The 18,882-nt window shown below is 40.9% G+C and overlaps 1 protein-coding gene across 1 annotated transcript in view; it reads right to left on the bottom strand.

The window, feature by feature from the left end:
• The window catches only part of LOC117526270 (slit homolog 1 protein-like), a 138,832-nt gene that overhangs the window by 85,564 nt on the left and 34,386 nt on the right, over positions 1-18,882 (bottom strand). The window contains 3 exon segments of the mRNA XM_034188325.1: positions 615-686; positions 783-854; positions 4,440-4,511. Of these exon segments, the coding sequence (XP_034044216.1) occupies positions 615-686; positions 783-854; positions 4,440-4,511 (216 nt within the window).

Genomic DNA, 18,882 nt, shown 5'->3' with positions numbered 1-18,882 from the left:
ACCTGTTTGCTCCACAAAATTGACAAACTCACTGACTGAATGCCACACTACTATTATTGTGAACACTACTGTAAGTGGTTGTGACATGAGGATCACTGGGTACCACTGGAATGACTTCATGCCTAGCAAGCGGTTAGTTAGAGAAACAAAGATGAGGACACACACATAGGTGTCTCATTGTTGAGGACCCCAGAGGATGGAGAAGGTCAAGGGCATGCTCACATTTTATCTGGCTGCAGCATAAAGATGGTTCATTTTGAGAGGTGGGGATGGGCTCATTCTACCTGGCTGGTTGGCATCCAGGACCCAAGGCAGTTCCATGTTATAACTCATGTGTGCACATACACATTGAAAACAACAACCTGCTCTCATCATGACCACACCTGCTATCACACATGGCAACAACCTATTTTCAAGGTCACTGCACGTTTTGGTGTCTGTAATGTTTGGAGACACACTCGGCCTGGATTCAAGCACACGCATTCTGAATCTGTAATATTGTTCCATTCCAAAGTTTAGCCATTCGGAATTCACCATTGAACCAGCAGCAGAAACCATCACGGCATCAGAATCATAACACTGTGCCTAAACGTTCTGTGATATCTCATACTCACAGTCGTGACAAGGCTTCGTTCTTCTGGAACAGCAGCTCCTGAAGCTGGGTCAGATGGTTCTTGTTGAGGCGACTGGATGAGCAAAGAAAAATATTTTATGACTGAAGATGGTGTAAATATTAACAGAAATGTCCCTTTGATTCTGCACGTGTTTCCGTGTGCACTCACAGCCGTTCCAGCTCCTTCAGCTCGTCAAAGGATCCTCGCTCCACGTTAACGATCTGGTTCTCCATCAGATGTCTGGAATTACATCAACACCAGTCATAACACTGCTAACATCAGGTATCACACACTCTGATATCGCCAGGTGTGTTCAGCCAATAACAAGGCAGCAGATACCAGACTCAGCCAATCAGGTGCCAGTTGAGCAGAGAGAAACAGGTAATGTGCAGAACAGGTGACCTCCTGACCTTTGGGCTACGGGGACCGGGCAGCAGGTTTTAGTTGTACTGGCTCGGTTGTCACCAAACTAGGAATATGCAGTACGCATAGTGTTCCCAAGAAGCCTTTGGTTTCAAAAGGTCAAAGGTCAAGGTCACTGGTACATACTTTGTAAAAATATTAGGAGAGTTATAACTTATTTCTCTGGACATAACCTGATTGTCACCAAACCTGGTATGTGTGTTCGGTATACTGACCCCAAGAAGCATCTTGGCTTTGGAGTCAAGAAATCAAAGGTCAAAGTTGCTGGACTGTCCTTTGTAAAAATCTTGTGAACACAATAACTTCTTTCCTAATTGCCTGATTGTCACCAAACCTGGTATATGTGTTGGGCATTGCAACCCCAAGCAATTACTTGATTTTGGGGTCAAAAGGTCAAAGGCCACTCACTGAACTGTACTTTGCAAGAATGCATCACTTGTAAATGATAAGGTTATCAAACCTTCTCCATGGTGCCGTGGGTTCGTGCAGACAAACAGAGGCTTCCTTCATTGTTTTTTTCTAACAGCTCACACCGCCACACTCGACACGCGTGATAAAGACAAAGACCATAAACTGCTGCTGGAAGGCGTCGTCTCTTCTTGACAGCTGCTCATCTGTCCAGGTCTCAGGTCATGTCAGCAGTTCTTATAGTTTCTAGCAGGTCATCCTTTTTTAGCACCTCTTGTTAATAACAGAAACTCAGCCAAGCTCTAAAACTACAAGTAGACAGTGTTGCCAGATTGGATTCATAATTACCTTCCCAATCAACCCTTAAATTCTAAACGTTTGGTTAAAAAAATAAAGTTTGAATTATAACTTCTCAGGATTCTATGTAAAAAAAAAAACTTTTATAGCAGATATAACCTCACAGCCTGCTGTCTGTGCAGCTGCATCCCTCTTTATACACCTCCATTTATGACTTTAACATTTATTAAGCAATGTGCAAAGCACAAGCAGAATTTGTGTTACATCACAAGCACAAAACAGTTATTACAAAAAAATAAGCAGATGGTAATAACACCTCTATGAAGTGAGACCATCTCATTAAAATACACCAAAGGAATGAGTGACAGAACACAATAAATTTACTGTGGTAAAGCTGGTTTTCATGTTCTTTTCAAAAACCACTCAGTGATGGTTGAAAGGAAAAAAAAAAGAAGTAAAAAGCTGTCCAGACTTTTTCTGTTCACCCAGTGCTATGTTTTTGCAGAAACCTGTCCAATCTGGAACACTGCTGACAACTCTGGCTCTTCCAGGGGCTACTGTGCATCCAGGTCAAAAGGTCACAGCTAAGCCCCTCGCTGCTGTAAAGGTGACTGATAGTGACACCGGATGAGCGCCACTCGGTGGCTCGCGTGTCACTTCTGCACTAAATCAGCATTTTGGGCCCTCAGGTGTTGTTGGTCATGATGACTTCCAACATAACAGCCAGAATTCTTACAGAAAAAAATGGCTGCTGCATAAACACAAAGTGCTGCCATGGCAACAGTCTGCTGCAGAAAAAAGGGATTCTGATGGAATTATTTTAGATCTAATTAAAAGTTACATTCCACTTAGAACAGTGAATGAGGATGTCCAGTAACTACAGCACATTGTTAATGCTGCATTCACATGATAGCTGTACACTAGATGTTTCATTTTTTGTGTGTACGTGTGTTTTTAAGAGGATGATGGAGAATCTGAGCTGTGAAGGCAGCATTTTTGCATCTGAAATTTAAAAGTTTATTTTTTCCACCTGACATAGGGACAAAAATAGAGCTGAAACAACTAACCGAGTTAATCGATTAAAATCGATTATTAAAATAGTTGTCAACTAATTTAGTCATTGATTAGTTGCTAAATAACTTTGTTTTACCACAAATGTTTCATTTCTTCTATATAATCAACTGAGCTTTGCTTTGAATCTTGAGCCAATGAAGGAGTGCTTCGAGCTGCTGCTTCATTGGTTTCATTTGTTTTATTTGCTTTATCTTAATTTTTCTCCACTAAAACCCTAAAGAGCATATGTCTGTGAGGAATATTGACCTTTTTACGTTAAACTGACCTGTTATGATCTTCTGAAACAGTTGATAGATGTATTTTATGCTAACGCTAATGCTAACGCGTTAGCATGTCTATGGCGTTTTCAATGTTAAAGTTAGCATTAAGCTGCTGGCATTTCAGCATGTTTGTGCATTTGTTTTCTGTATAATAATTAATGGCTCCGCGTTTGTTGTCGTAAAAGAAATGTCAAATGTATTACAAATTCTAATATTTTTTAATTTCTTTTTATTTATATATTAATAATAATAGCAACAATAATAATAGTAATAATAACTAATAATGCTACAATACAATTTTAGAGAAAGAGACTTGAGTCACATGTGTCATTGTGAAATGACCACATAGTTTACAAGTTATACAGAGAATGTTGCACATATAATGAGTCGGCTACAGTTTTTGATTTAGGTTTTATGGTTAACTGGTTATGCTAATTGCTCATTTGCAGCAACAAAAATACCTCTTTTTTTCACCATATATTTTACAACATTTATATGTTTCAATGTTGTTTTATGGCAACTCAGCACTTTGATAAAGCAATGTCATTTGAAATAATTATTTTGTTCTTTATGATAAACTGTTTTATTCTTTATTATTTTATATTTCAACAGCCAAGGGACATTTGATGATTTGTTGATTTTCAAGTATTTTAAGTTTTCAAATAATGTTCTGTTGTTAAAAAAAGTGATGGAAGGAGAGAAAAATTGTTTCCCTGGCACATTTAAAAAAAAAATTCCATGCTAATCTGATTAATTGATTAATTGTGTCAAAACCCCATCAGATTCATCAATGATCCAAATAATCTTTTGCTGCATACCTAGACAAAAACAAACCAAATTCTGTTTTATTTTAAAAGATGGGAAGAGATGAGCAGCTACAGATGTACTATCTCAATGCAGAGAGTCACCTGGTTTTATATCAGGAATAATCTGTGTGATATTAGAGAGAAATTAAACTGTAGCAACACTAAATGTTCACTTTTTGAGCACCTATCAGAGCCAAAGCTTGCTTTTTAAATTTTGATCCTATGAAAGACACAAAAATGTTGTTGTATCTTCCAGTTAAGTAAATTCTTGTCCTTCTTAACAAAAAAATGATGATGTCTCACATCATCATCATCATCATCATCATGCCGCCGGACCAGCGTCATGGTTTTTCTACAGTCAACACGTGACTGCATCATAAAACATAAATCACTGCACAACATTTAAACAGTGAAGCAGTTTGTTCATGTCACCAGTCATTTTCAGCAATCCACTCATCTAATAAAGTAACAAAGTGTGTCACACATACAAAAAAAAAAAAAAAAAAAAAAAAAAAGAAAAGAAAAGAAACAGGCATGAAACAGTTCCTGACACTCACAGGACTCTGAGGTGTTTGAGGCCAGAGAAGTCTGTCTTGGTGATGACAGTCAAGTTGTTACCATTCAGATCCCTGAAAAACAAAACAGGAGAAATAAGCCAACATCATTAAATTTAAATGATTAAAGGGGTTCAGGGTCAGTGATGTATAATCCCACGAGCACACAGTCGTACGTGCACAGTGAGTTTGCAAACCATGCAGCAGAAATTAAGTTTCACCTTCATTTCTGTTTTTGCAAACATCTTATTATTCGTGTTGTTAATGCGCTTGGTTTCAGTTCAGAAGGTTCCGGGTTCAAATCCCACCCCTGCCACATTTCTCCATATAATGTGGAGTTGCGTCAGAAAGGGCATCCGGCGTAAAACTTGTGCCAATTCAACATGCAGATCCACCTTGGATTTGCTGTGGCGACCCCGAGTGCAAAAAAGGGAGCAGCCGAAGGGACTTACTATTGACAGCTGTCATCGACAAAGGACAACTCTGTGTGTGTATGTGTGTGTGTGATTTATTTAAACATCAGTTTTGTTAAATCTCACTTGAAACTTCTTTTTTGAAGCTTCCTCTGGTAGAGGAACGTGACACTTTTTCAAAGCCATTTTAATCCTGGATGACAAACATCTGGCAGAAACATGTTCTTTGATATTTTCCAAGTTTCCCGCTGACTTAAGGTCAGATTTTTTTTTTTTTTAAACAGCCTTTTATGAAATTGAGCCCTCTTGAACAGACGTCTTTGTGAGCTGGTGAAAATAACTTCAAAGTGCAGAAACAAGATGTTGGTGCAGAACAGAGATATATTTGAGTGACAGTTTAAAATCTGCCCACAAGCAGAGTCCTGACCGTGGAAATGTTTGTCTGCAATCAAACAGAAAGTTGAGGTTTTGCTCTGCTGACTCGATAACACTAATCAGGACGGGAAACTTGCAGCAGAACACAGCGTCTGACGAATCCTAAAGCCGTCGACACCAGATTCTAATCCCTGTGTTTGTAAAAATGCAGCTGTAATCAGTTTACATCAGTTTTTTTCTATAACACAAATTAAACTATTGAGTATTTTTTCTGTCCTGTTTACCTTTATTGTCTAACTGATTACTTTCTACGCCCGGCCTGTAATTACACCCATGCACAGCAGTCGCACATGCAGGGTTATTATTTTAACATTTGTGTGTCTGTGTGTGAACACTGAACACAACCATTCAAAGAGTTTTAATCAGATTTGAACTACAAATTTGATGCTTGCAGATTACGAAAAATCAGTTAAAGGTCAAGGGCCAGTGCTGATTATATGTATACTAGTGTGTTGCCCGCGGGGATCCACAGGCTGTGGATTGAGTCGTGTTTATGAAAGGGTAGCTGACATTTTTCAAGGGTGGTAATAAATTGTGCAAAGTTTCTATAATGAGTTGGAATGATGTGTGAGTCCAGAATGTTTTTGGAACCTTAGACCTCAACAGCTATTAGAGGAAGAACTCAGCCCTTTTATTTCCTGTTAATTACATCATTTTTAAATGGTAATTTACTGTCTTAGTGTATTTATAAATAGTTTAGGTTCTTATCATATACACATTATTATTATTATCATCAGTATTATTATTTTATTATTACTAATATTTTGTAATTTGATTTTTAAATGGACCACAACAGAAATAAGTGTTTTCACTTCCTTGTGCATTCATGTATTTTTAACGTATTTACAATATTATGTGCTTACATTGAACTTACTAAATATAATCACACACACGCATGCTTTTAATATATAAATTATTTACTGCCCCCTGCTGGATTAGCATGTTAGTCCAGAATGTAAATATCAATGCCATTGTTCAGTATTGTTGAACTCATAAAAATTCATTATTTGTATATTATGAAACACAGATACAAAGTCAACCACCACCTTTCTCTTGGTCACATGACCTTTGACCTAGGTCATAACTCTTCAACTCATACTGTTTGAAACCAGTCTGGATCAAATATGGTAGAAGGGTTCTGTTAGTTAAAGACGGGGTGATTTAATTTTGCACGGACTTACTGTGTACTGTGGTGTCACCAGTGACAAAGACATTATTTGCATGATCAGGTGTCAAACGTGGAAGTGGTGGGTGTTGCACTCGCTCAGTGCCTGTTCTACTTTCTAGTAGTAACAGTTTTATAAAACAACCAGGCCCCTGTTTCAATGCACTTGCAAAGACTGTTGACAGGGGAGACTCATTAACCCTATGACCTTTTGTGAAATTGTCAGTTTCAGTGTCATTGCTGCAATGATGTCACTCTTCCCATGAGGCCTTATGGAAAGAGAGGTAAGCTGAGCTGTGTGCACACACCTGAAAGTGTGTGTGTGGAGTGTCGTGTTCCTGACGCACTGTAACGGGTGGAGGGGAATTTGACCTTGCCCTGTCATGTGACGTGTCAAAGGAAGAAATAAGAGTGAGACTGGAGATGTTGTGGTTTGGGTGGTGAACAACATCATGGAAATGTAAAAAAGGCTCGAGATCTGTAGCCTGAAAACAATTGTTTCCCACTTATGAATTATTAGTTTTGAAGCTATGAGTTATGAATGTTTATAAGTGCAATGGTAAGAATATTTCATGCTGTGAAAGATGGAATGTCCAGATGATGAAAAAAGAAGAATGGAACATTCCATCTTTCACCTCATGAAATATTCTTTCCATTGCATGAATGAAAAAAACATTCATTATTTGTTTTATATAACACCTAACAATCCTGACGGCGTAGTCAGTAACTGACCCATATGCTGACTTCTTCGTGTACAGACTGCCGTCTGCTTTCCTCAGTCCAGCGAAAAATCAGAATTTTGTAGAGCTCTTAATCCGACAGTGCTTGTACTTCAGGTAGAAGAGTCCCAGCAAATATTGCAAATGCTTCCAGGCGGCTTATGGCGTACTCAAGTTGTTTTTTGTGTTACAAGAATTAGCACCGTTAATAAAACAAACCACGGCGTGTTTGTTTTTAAGCAAAGTGCCATCGCCGCTAGTGTGAGCGCCCGAGGTGGTGGCGCCGTGCAATGGTACAAAACATATGGAACCAAAATTACACGGTAGATGGAACCAATTTTGCACAGTCAATGGAACACAATGGCAAATGGGCAGAATGATTCCTATCATGTGACATACAACCCACTAATCAACTGAAAGGATCTATTCAGGCATTATATAAATTCAACTAGCATCATACTGCCTCATTTCCAGGATTTAGACCAATGTCTTCTCACAGCATTAATGTTTTTGAACCTTGGCCAAGAATATCCTCCTATTGATGAAGCTTCCAAGTCATCCAGGTTGGAGATATCATACATCTTGAAGACTAACAAGATGTCTAGTTACTGGTAAGTAAACCTCTAGATACTCAATGTATCAGTCCATCATTTACACCCGTGATTCTTACTGAAGAGCACAGTGGACTGGAATCCATCTGGATCCCACAGCGGACAAAACACTGGATGGATCATCAGTCCATCATCGAGCTTATGGCTTTGGCATATGCAGACATGGACATGGCTGCGCATTCTGCAGGACTGGAAGTTCAAGTATCCATTGCGTGACATCATCTGGTCTAAGTCCAAAAAGGGAGGTCCTGTTGCCCCCACCCCCCAACAAAAATAAATAAAAGAACATCTGCAGTGGGCACAGTGGGACACACAGACTGTACAGCACGCTAAAAAGTGATTCTGATTTCAAGCTATATAATGAAGTTATGAGCAGAAATGGACAGGTCCAATCAAGTGGTCCAAAATGCCGTCTTTGTTATGTGTCGACGCGGGTTGAGGAGCGGACCTGCGTCAGATGGAACCCAGCGCTAAAAATAACCAGAAAGCGGTTCCAATAACAAAAACAATTGATTTATTTCACCCGCTGGTGCACAACAAAGTGTAAAAACCAAAATAGCGTCCTTCTGGTGGAGTGAAGGCTGGCACGCTCTCCAGCGCCCAAAAGGATCGAAGCCTGGCGCTCCTGGACCCACTACCACCGCCAAACACCCCCCAGGTGGACACGACAAACCGACTCTCTGCGAAGCATAGAAGAGGTGAGGTAAGTCAGCAGTTACAACTAATATCCTTCAAAAGACACACACTATCAGCAACACATTCAGGTCTGTATTTTTAACTTTATGCAAATGAGCAGCTTCTCACAACAGGTGGAGGATCACTTGTCCGCACGCCACAGCAGTGAGAAGCAAGCTGCACAATTCATCTCAAATTCAAGTATACTGCGTAACAAAATACCAAGTTACTATCAACAGTTAGTCAAACACTTAATCACCTCTGATGTGTGCTGACAGCATGTGTCCCTCACCCTTCCTTGCTTCACGGGCTCGATGTGTCAAACCCAGGCGCGGTCCTCAGCGTCTCACAAACGAACATCACAAGGTCGAGTTCCCGGCAGTTCTGCTTGAATCACACAACTTAAATGCAGAACGCCATCCAAATCTGCTTCAGCTGAAAGTCTTTAAGGTTGCATGTGAGCACCATTCACAGGTGCTGCACATGATGTTGATGAGGGTGAAGGACTCTTCAGCCAGCATCTTCTCCACAGACAAATCAGTTCTCATGCCACCTGGAGAGCAAAGAAAAGAAAAGAACACCAAAATATCCAGCCACACCCCCAACACACAACAGTCTTTTTTTCTTTCACTGCTTCATTCCCTGTCTGCTGCTGTCAGCAGGTCCTCGTCTACTGAAGCCCAAATCGCTCTCATCCCAAGCCTGAGAAGATTGAAGATGGTTAGCATCAAGAAGGTGTTCTTGCTGCAAAAACCCACATAAATACTATTAAAAGAGAACACCGACCTTAATAAATGTGGAGGAAAGCGATATGAAAGAATACTTTTTTAAGATGCTTTACAGCTGATGGAATTTGGGATGTTCATGTTGTGTGGGCCACTGAAGAGGAGGTACTGCTGGCCCACCACCACCAGAGGGCGCCCTGCTTGGAGTGCGGGCTCCAAGCACGAGAGGGCGCCAGACCTAGAAGAAGTGACAGCTGTCATTCATCCCCTGCACCAGCTGTCACTCGTTCATCATCATCACCACCATAAAAGCCGGACTGCAACTCCACCTCCTCGCCGAGAAATCGACTACCATTCCTGAGGTAATCCTTCTCTGCAGTATTTGGATTAATCCACGTTTTGATCTCTGTTTGCAGCCGTTTATTCCTGTGGGACAGTTTTGTTGGAGCGGCGTATTGTGGGAACCGCGACGTCTTCGCCTCCCACTCCCTCCAGATAAGTGACTGACAGGAGCTGCTTAAGTGTATGATTGGAGGTGGAGGTGCTCCCTCCCATCAGTGTTGGACTGTGTATTACTGAGTGTGCGGACTCACACTCACACATCCTGTTTTTTGCTCTCTGCCAGCAGTACCAGGGTCGACAGCCGGGGACAGAGGCCACCTGGGGATTCGGGACTTGGCAGCTCCGGTGTTCTTCAGGCCGTTGGTGGTGGAAGCCCTGTGGAGTACGGCTTCTCTCTCGTCGGGGGGGTCTCCTATCTTCGAGCCTGCCACACGTCACCTGGTGCTAATTGACTGTGCATATTTTCTGTATCTTTTCGTTGTGTAGTGTCACAACATTAAATTGTTACCTTTTGGTTTATTCATTGTCCGTTCATTTGCGCCCCCTGTTGTGGGTCCGTGCTACGACACCTTCCCAACAGTTCATGTTCAAACATCTTGAAGCCGCCATTTCGTCCTTAAATCCTAAATTGCTCCTGTTGTGCAGATGAGCTCCTGGAGGTCATATGTTTACATACACCTCGGCTTAAGACATTCAAATCCAATTTCCTCCAACTTCACATTTCATGTTACCAAACATTAATGGGTGATTCTTAGACTATGGGCACTTATTATGTCCTTTGATCATATTGTATGAAAAACAGAAAAAAGGGGAAATTTCACACTTTTATAGTTATCTTTACAATGAAAGTGTTTTAAGAAATTTGTTCTAGTAGTCTATGATGACTTTTTCACCTTTTTTCAGCATCATTATATGCAAATATTGTCGTTTTGTGCTTAAACAGTGACATCAGAGCACATGTATATAGCGCCAAATCATAAACAGTTGCCCCAAGGCGCTTTATATTGTAAGGCAATGGTGTGGTGGAAATTACATTTACAAGGCCAATAGTGCCCGTAGTTAAAGAATCACCCTAATGTGTTAATTCAGTTATAATGGTGACCTCATTTCCACATATAGTTATTTCAAAATAATAGTCACAAGTAATGTTTCAGTTTTATTCACTATGTCAGATTTTCTGTGGGTCAAAGGTAGCAATGCATGCAGAGAATTATGGGTAAATCCAGCAGCACAGAGGCCCCTTAATGCACAAACAGAAACAATTCTGAATCCCATCAGCCCTCAGCTGTATGCGGGATTTTTACATGTACTTACACAGCAGTGATAACGGGTCAAAGCAGGTAAAGAGGAAGCATTTATTTCAAGCATGATGGCTGGCTTCTGCTCCCAAACACTCCAAAACAAACATGCACAGTTTGAAAACAGCCACGAAGCGTTCACCCAATTTATCTTCATTTGGGAGTGAAGATTAAAAAGTGAAGACACGTGAGGACGGACAGGAATACAGACACACAAGCACGGGCCTCGTGAGTTGTGGTGAATTGTGTCTTTTGCAGCATGGTGGGGTCAGAGGTCAGCTGAAGGATAGGCTGCCCTTGAGTGGCGACTCCACCAAACAATAGGCCATTACAGCAAAAGGAATCTCAGGCAGAGAGTGCCGCTGCTCGCCACAGTCAGCCACGAGAAGGAGGAAGAAGGGAAGAAGATGACCGAGTCGAACCTCACTGTCTGTGAGGGAAAATACAAAGATCCAGGGCCCATATCCATGAAGCAGCTAAAAGTAGCAAAAATCTTAGAATTCCCCCAAATTCTTAGACAGTTCTTAAAATTTTCCCTTGGTAAAATAAATGTTGTTCACAAAGTACCTCAGGCTTTAAGAGAGCTCCTAAGGTGCCAAACGGTTAAGAGCAGGGAGGAGGACTTTTAAGAAGCCCAAGAGTGTCTTAAGCAGAGAAGATGGTGGAAAAGACAGAGGAAGAACAAACATTCTCTGTATGCTGGTGGCAGTGATTCAGTAACACGCTACCAGCTTGATCGTGCAGGATAATGATTTGTGGATGACCTCATCAGGAATGAGCTTACTTTTCCTAATTTATTTATTTATTTACGTTTGTGCTGCCCCCCAGTAATCCTGGGTCCCCACAGTGAATCCAGTAGGAATCCATGTAGGGATGTGGCAGAGCTTTTACACTGGATGCCCTTCCTGACATGACTAAAGTTAAAAACAAAAATATGCTGAGATGGTCTCTCAGCCAAATACCAAAGATGACCATCTCATCTGTGAACAATTTTTACAGTGATCCTGAGACTGTGTAGGATATAGTGGGAATTTATAGTGCAAACAAAAAAGGGCTCAGAGCTGCTCCTTGACATAATCTCACCTCCCGCATGAACACATGACATACAGTAGTGTTCAGAATAACAGTAGTGCTATGTGACTAAAACTTTTAATCTAGGTTTTGAGTATATTTCTTATTGTTACATGGGAAACAAGGTACCAGTAGATTCAGTAGATTCTCACAAATCCAACAAGACCAAGCATTCATGATATGCACACTCTTAAGGCTCCACAAAATATTTCTCCATTTCTCTTTAGGCCAGTTGATGTGTTTTTTGGCAAATTGTAACCTCTTCTGCACATGTCTTTTATTTAACAGAGGGACTTTGTGGGGGATTCTTGCAAATAAATTAGCTTCACACAGGCGTCTTCTAATTGTCACAGCACTTACAGGTAACTCCAGACTGTCTTTGATCATCCTGGAGCTGATCAGTGGGTGAGCCTTTGCCATTCTGGTTATTCTCCTATCCATTTTGATGGTTGTTTTCCATTTTCTTCCACGCATGTCTGGTTTTTTTGTCCATTTTAAAGCATTGGAGATCATTGTAGATGAACAGCCTATAATTTTTTGCACCTGTGTATAAGTTTTCCCCTCTCCAATCAACTTTTTAGTCAAACTACGCTGTTCTTCTGATCAATGTCTTGAACGTCCCATTTTCCTCAGACTTTCAAAGAGAAAAGCATGTTCAACAGGTGCTGGCTTCATCCTTAAATAGGGGACACCTGATTCACACCTGTTTGTTCCACAAAACTGATGAACTCACTGACTGAATGCCACACTACTATTATTGTGAACAGCCCCTTTTCTACTTTTTTTTTTTTACTAATAGCCCAATTTCATAGCCTTAAGAGTGTGCATATCATGAATGCTTGGTCTTGTTGGATTTGTGAGACTCTACTGAATCTACTGGTACCTTGTTTCCCATGTAACAATAAGAAATATACTCAAAACCCGGATTCATCTTTTTAGTTACATAGCACTACTATTATTCTGAACACTACTGTACTGTCCTCATGCTCATACTGCATCACCCTCACATACCATCACCTAAGGCAACAACCAGGTCTCTTCAGAGTGGCCCATTCATTATTTTGTATATTATTTCTGCTGAGATGACTTTGAAGCATCATTGGATCTTTATGTGGACCTCTTGCAGTGAGGGAACATCAACTATGGCATGATTCAGATGCCTCAGTGTTTATGACACCAGCAACTGGAAAATTCCAAGAAGATGACAACAGTGCATGCGCCGTGAACCTGAAACCAACATGATTTAAAATTTTTATTACAGGTTCAGCAATAAGCTCGCTGACTGGCTGTATTTCTGGGTGGTCCATTCACAAACTGCTACAAAAACTACAAATAAGATGGGAGTTCCACTGGAATGATATTTGGAAGCTGACCATACAGAGAATGCAATAATTTAACACAAATACAATAAAAAAAAAAAAAGACCGATTTAAATTTGTCACTAATTTAATTAGTTATATAAACTGAGCTAAAGTGTTAAAATTACCCATATGGTCCCTTAACAAGAAAATATATATAGCAAACAAAAATGACCAGATCACAAAACAGGGCTGCTTCTTACAAAACTATGATCAACAATCAAGCTACAATTTAATAAACATTTGTCTGTCATCTCAGGTCTGCTGGTGGATTCCCACCAAAGTTGGACCATGGATGAACATCAACCCCAGATTTGGCCTTGTTTTGCACCAAACCTTGCATACATATGGAGGTGGGCTCTGGAATTGCCCATGTGAGGTCAAACTTGCCAGATGACAATAATTGGGTAAAAACTGCAAAAATTTTCCCCAGTGGCTTGATTAACTACCTTGTGCTTCTAAACCAGACTTGGCAAAGATATGGATATGGGTTCCAGAATGTCCAGGTAAGATCAGATTTGCCAAAGGTCAAACAATGGGGCCAAGGTCATGTCTACCTGTCTATCTACTCCTCCCAGGTGCATTTGCTCATTTCATGAAGTAGTAGAAGAAGAAGAAGAAGGGCCTTGTACATACAATGAAATTTGGCCACCCCACCATCTGAAAAACAGTTAGACACAATCTGACCACTAGGGGCAGTGGGCAGCCACAGTCTGGCGCCCAGGTACAAACTCCAGATGTAGAGAAGCTGCCTTGGTCAGGGGCAGAGAAAGGAGCAGACCCTAAGTAATCATGTTTCTTCTACTAAATCATGAGGGGTGATTGAGAAGTTTTGAGCCTGACCCAGTAGGGTGTGGTTCTCCATCATTTGCATTCTGATAAACCAACACTTCTCAACAATGTGTGACTTTTTCACTCACTGGGTGCAATGTTGAGAAAAGCTGGAGAACCACACCCTACTTTTTCTGGGTCAGGCCTAAAACCTCTCAGTGGATATCAGTGAAGGTTGAACCCATATGTGCCACTAAAGTATTCATTTAGGAAAAGACCATGTTCAGGGAAATTGATTTTCAACTTTATTTGGACCAAATGTGGCACACATTTTTGACCTGGCAAAGCCAGCCGGAGGTAAACCATTTGGGTAAAGGTCGGGGTCATTGGGGTCAAATGTCATGTTGTCATAGCCTACATGTGCTATTACCTAGTACTTCTAAACCAATGCCTTTGACATGCAAAAGCCTGAATCAAACATCAGGTTGCTTCAGTTGTAGGCTGTGGGGGGGTTTTGCAGTTGAGTTAAATAAAGACTGAAACCACTGTTTTGGCTGAAAATGAATTGTATTTGAGGCCTCAGTACAGACAGTTTTCCATCTCTCCATCAGCCTCTAACAATAATCACCCTCACACTCAGTTAGCTCCATGATTGGCAGCAACACAGAATCAAGCAAATGAAAGCAAGAAAATCCTCCGGCACTGCTGCATAGTTTAGATTTTCACAGTGATTCACGGCCAACTAGAATGATGACACTCCAAGGAACAGAAATAAAGAGACACATGAATCCAGTCTGAGAGCATGTTTGCTTAAACCTGCAAAGTTAGTGTTGGAGGAAGCAGTTTCCACACACACACACACACACACACACACACACACACACACACACACACACACACACACACACACACACACACACACACACACACACACACACACACACACACACACACACACACACACACACACACACACACACACACACACACACACAGAGTTTGGTCCATCCTCTAAATCCCTTTGCTTCAGGTAGATAAGAGACAGACCTACTAAGACCTTGATCTGCTCTGTCTCCACTTGCTGCAGCTCACACAAACATCTTCACAGTGAATTTGTTTAAAGTTTCTACTTTCTGGATCTCGTACTGTGTTAAAGTTGGCTGCAAAGACTCCAACTGTGACACAATGGTAGCAAATATTCAAAAGGCAAAGCAGCGAAAATATATGGAGACCTACAACCACGTTTTTTGTTTGCTTTCTCACTAAAGGACTTTAAATGTATGTGTAAAGTCTAATTGAACTGGTAAAGTCTATTTGTGTCTGTGCATGAAATGTGCTGTTATCTGCTGGAACACAGAAAATCACACGTGGCGAGGTTTTGATATGTGGAATCTGCAGCCAACTTCTTTCTGTTTTTCTTTGAGTAGATTAAACAACAGTTTCTCCCATCCCAAGAATATAACTCATTCAGAGTTATCATCAGTGTCTTGGTGGCTTCCCTCACTAGCCTCCTTCTTGCACATGACACCAGTCCATCACAGTTTAATTCACCAACCAAGTCTCCAAAGGCACAGTCTGGGAATCTAATCCAGATCAACATATTGGTAGCCAAACATCTGTCCCACTGATCCACCTGCTCCGCTGTACATCAATGTGAGTGGCTGAAGGATTGGAATTTGTTTGGGATTTAGTTAAATTAACAGGGATTGGGTGGCCAAAGTGAAGCTATGTGTTCTACCAAGTGTCCTTCAAATGAATTAATTTGTTCCTTTACTGGAAGGAGATCCCAGGGGAGAACAAATATGTCCAAGGGATTATGTATCCCATCTGGCTTGGGAACGCCTTGGGGGAACTGGTGGATATGGTTTGGTAGATGAACGTTTGGGTAACTTATTTAACCTTCTGCCACAGTGACTCAGTGGGGGATAAATGGAGAAAAATGGACAGATGGACCATTCAACACTTGGGTACAAAATATTGATAAACACTGACAAATGCAATGTGACATCTTCAAATCTCTGAATATGCCAGAACCATAGCTTGATTTACAAGAAATGAAAAAGCTTCATATTTGAGAAGGAGAAGCCAGAGAATAATGGGGATTCTTGATAAGCACCCAATAAATGACTTTCCGGTCACAAAGTGATTAATCGCATCAGATCGACGGTGTAATTCAGCACATGTCGGATCAATAATCTAATAAATTTGACTCCCTCTTTCTCACACATATTTTCCTCTTTTCTCAGCTCAAATACCCAGAGGGGCTTGCTTCTTTTTTTTAAAGCGTTACCATGACAATCCAATGAGGAAGGGCTGTTTAGTTTTACCGTGCCATTCCCATTGATAAATTACCCTCTTATTGGCTGACGGTCTCCGGGGAAATACTGTACACACAATGGCCCTCCCCTCCTGGCTAACGGTCCAGCTGACACACACACTCAGATCATCTTATAAGATAATTGGGCAACAAGCCCTTTAACAAACAGCCATTTAATGAGTCTTTTCTATTCACTGCGGAGCTGCTTGTTCCCGTCAGTAGAGACGTAAATAGAAAAGATGGAGGGCATCTGGAGATGTAGTTCTCCTGGAATGGCGAAAACCTTTTGTTTCAATGTGGGATAAAAGTATCATCCCTACAGACTGGGTTTGGGGGGGGGGGTAGTGGTGGTGATCTGAAGCATCCCATCCTGCTTTTAGTCCAAATATGTTGTGGATCTCAAACAAATTCCCCTCAGTATCCATGAATCCAATCTGCCATCCAGCAAACCAGCTCGACTTCCAGCTTTTTCACATAAAGACAGCTTTCACTGTTGCACTTTCAAAGTTCTCTTGACATGCAGCAACATTTAAAACTAGAAATGCTCCGAGAGCACATACCTCTGCCACGAAAAGTCGAAAAATGTAGATTTCAATTTATTTTCATTTATATAGCACCAAATCACAACAAAGTTGCCTCAAGGCGCTTCACACAAGTAAGGTCTAACCTTACCAACCCCCAGAGCAAGAACACAGGCGACAGTGGTAAGAAAACACTCTTGATTTGAGGAAGAAACCTCAAGCAGACCAGACTCAAAGGGGTGACCCTCTGCTTGGGCTATGCTATAGGCACACTTTACAAAACAATTTACAAAACAATATACAGGAAATTTTGCCGGTGCACAGGACAGGAGAGCTGCAGAAACAGACATCACATCCATCTCTGGATGGAGCCGCACCTCAAACAGAGAGAAAAAAAAAAAAAACAGAATCAGGCATCAGAAAGACAACAAATACAGTATAATTTGTCAGCATTAAGCAACAAGAAAGATAGAAGAAATATTAAAGTGATCACGGGCCACGAGCCCTAAGCTTCACTAAAAGACCCAGACTTCCGATAAAGTTGAGGCCGCGGCAAGCTACGTTTAATAATAATAGCAGGAGGTGGTAATGGTAGAAAATATATAATTTTTAAATATGCTTACATCCACTTCAGAGATTGTGCATTGTGTAATTTGGGAGATATTTCATATAGGAAGTGGGTGTCTACTTGACAAAAAAACCCCATCCCATGCAAAAAAGAAAACTACAATATGTACTGTAAGTTCTGTTATTCACACAGTGTTACTGAAATAAAACCTTTGACAATGGTTTATGTTTTAAAGTTTTTGAAGAGCATGGCCTCCTCCTAAGTTCTGTTATTCACACAGTGTTACTGAAATAAAACCTTTGTGAAAGAATTGTGTTTATAAAGTTTTTGAAGAGCATGGACAAACGTTACACATAGCGTAATAGCCAGATAATTGAAAATAGACCATACTTTGTTACATTCAAGGGGTGGAGGGTTATTTTCAAGATATAGGATTAATTTTGATGCCAAAATGCTATTGTGAATCATTTCCCAAGTGGATGTATTGAAATTCTGACTTGTGATTTTACCACATCCTGCTACTAATAAAATGAATTAAAAGAGTAGAAAGTGTAGAACTATACTATGCCAGTATGCTAGCCATAAGAAAGGGAAAATAAGTGCGTCTTAAGTCTGAAAGTCTCCACAGAATCTGATTGTTTTATTGATGCAGAGAGATCATTCCAAAGAACAGGGGCACGATAAGAGAAAGTGGATATTTTCAGTGGCAGATCTGGAACAGGAGGCCGAGGTCCCCCAAAGCTGCTGATCAAGGTTTTGATAAAACATGAGAAAGGTCTTGCATGAACAACGGCTGATTGATTAACACTGCTGCATGCAGAATTAGAAGATTTCCAGATCTGCTCTTGATTTTAAACCACAGATTCCATAAAGATAAATCTGAGAGAAGAAAAATGTAGAACCTCCTTGTGTTGTACCTCCCTGAAATCTGGCTTCATCTTCACTTATATCTTCATATTCTTCACTTATTGTTATGTGTCGGACGCAGCTCGGAGAACCGACCAGCGTTTGAAGGACCCAGTATGAAATAAGCAGAGCACGGTACAAAGGCTAACTGAATTTAATACATAACAGTGATCATAATATAACAAAAAGGTGCGGTCTGGCGTGGTGCGCTCCCAGCAGCGCTAATGGTCCGGAGCCAGAAGCTGTTTCGGACCCAAGGACCCCGCCGACACCCCCCAGGTGGCCGCAACAACCGAGTCTGTGAAAGAAGGAACCATTATGTGAGTCCACACTCTACACACAGAACACTTAAAGGTGTACAAACAGCAAACACTTCCTGGCTTGATTACTGATCAGCTTCCAACCTGCAGGCATGGAACATCTCGTTCACAAATCACCACAGCAGTGGAAGCTGATACATGACTAACATACAGCTCAATACAATAAGGTGTGAGGGACACCACATTTACTGACTGTATAACTGTTAGTCACAAAATCCAACGTACCTCAGG

Source organism: Thalassophryne amazonica, chromosome 15, assembly GCF_902500255.1.
Source record: "Thalassophryne amazonica chromosome 15, fThaAma1.1, whole genome shotgun sequence".
NCBI classification, from domain to species: domain Eukaryota; kingdom Metazoa; phylum Chordata; class Actinopteri; order Batrachoidiformes; family Batrachoididae; genus Thalassophryne; species Thalassophryne amazonica.
Note: the sequence above shows the minus strand (reverse complement) of the source record. Positions and strands in the feature narration are given on the sequence as shown.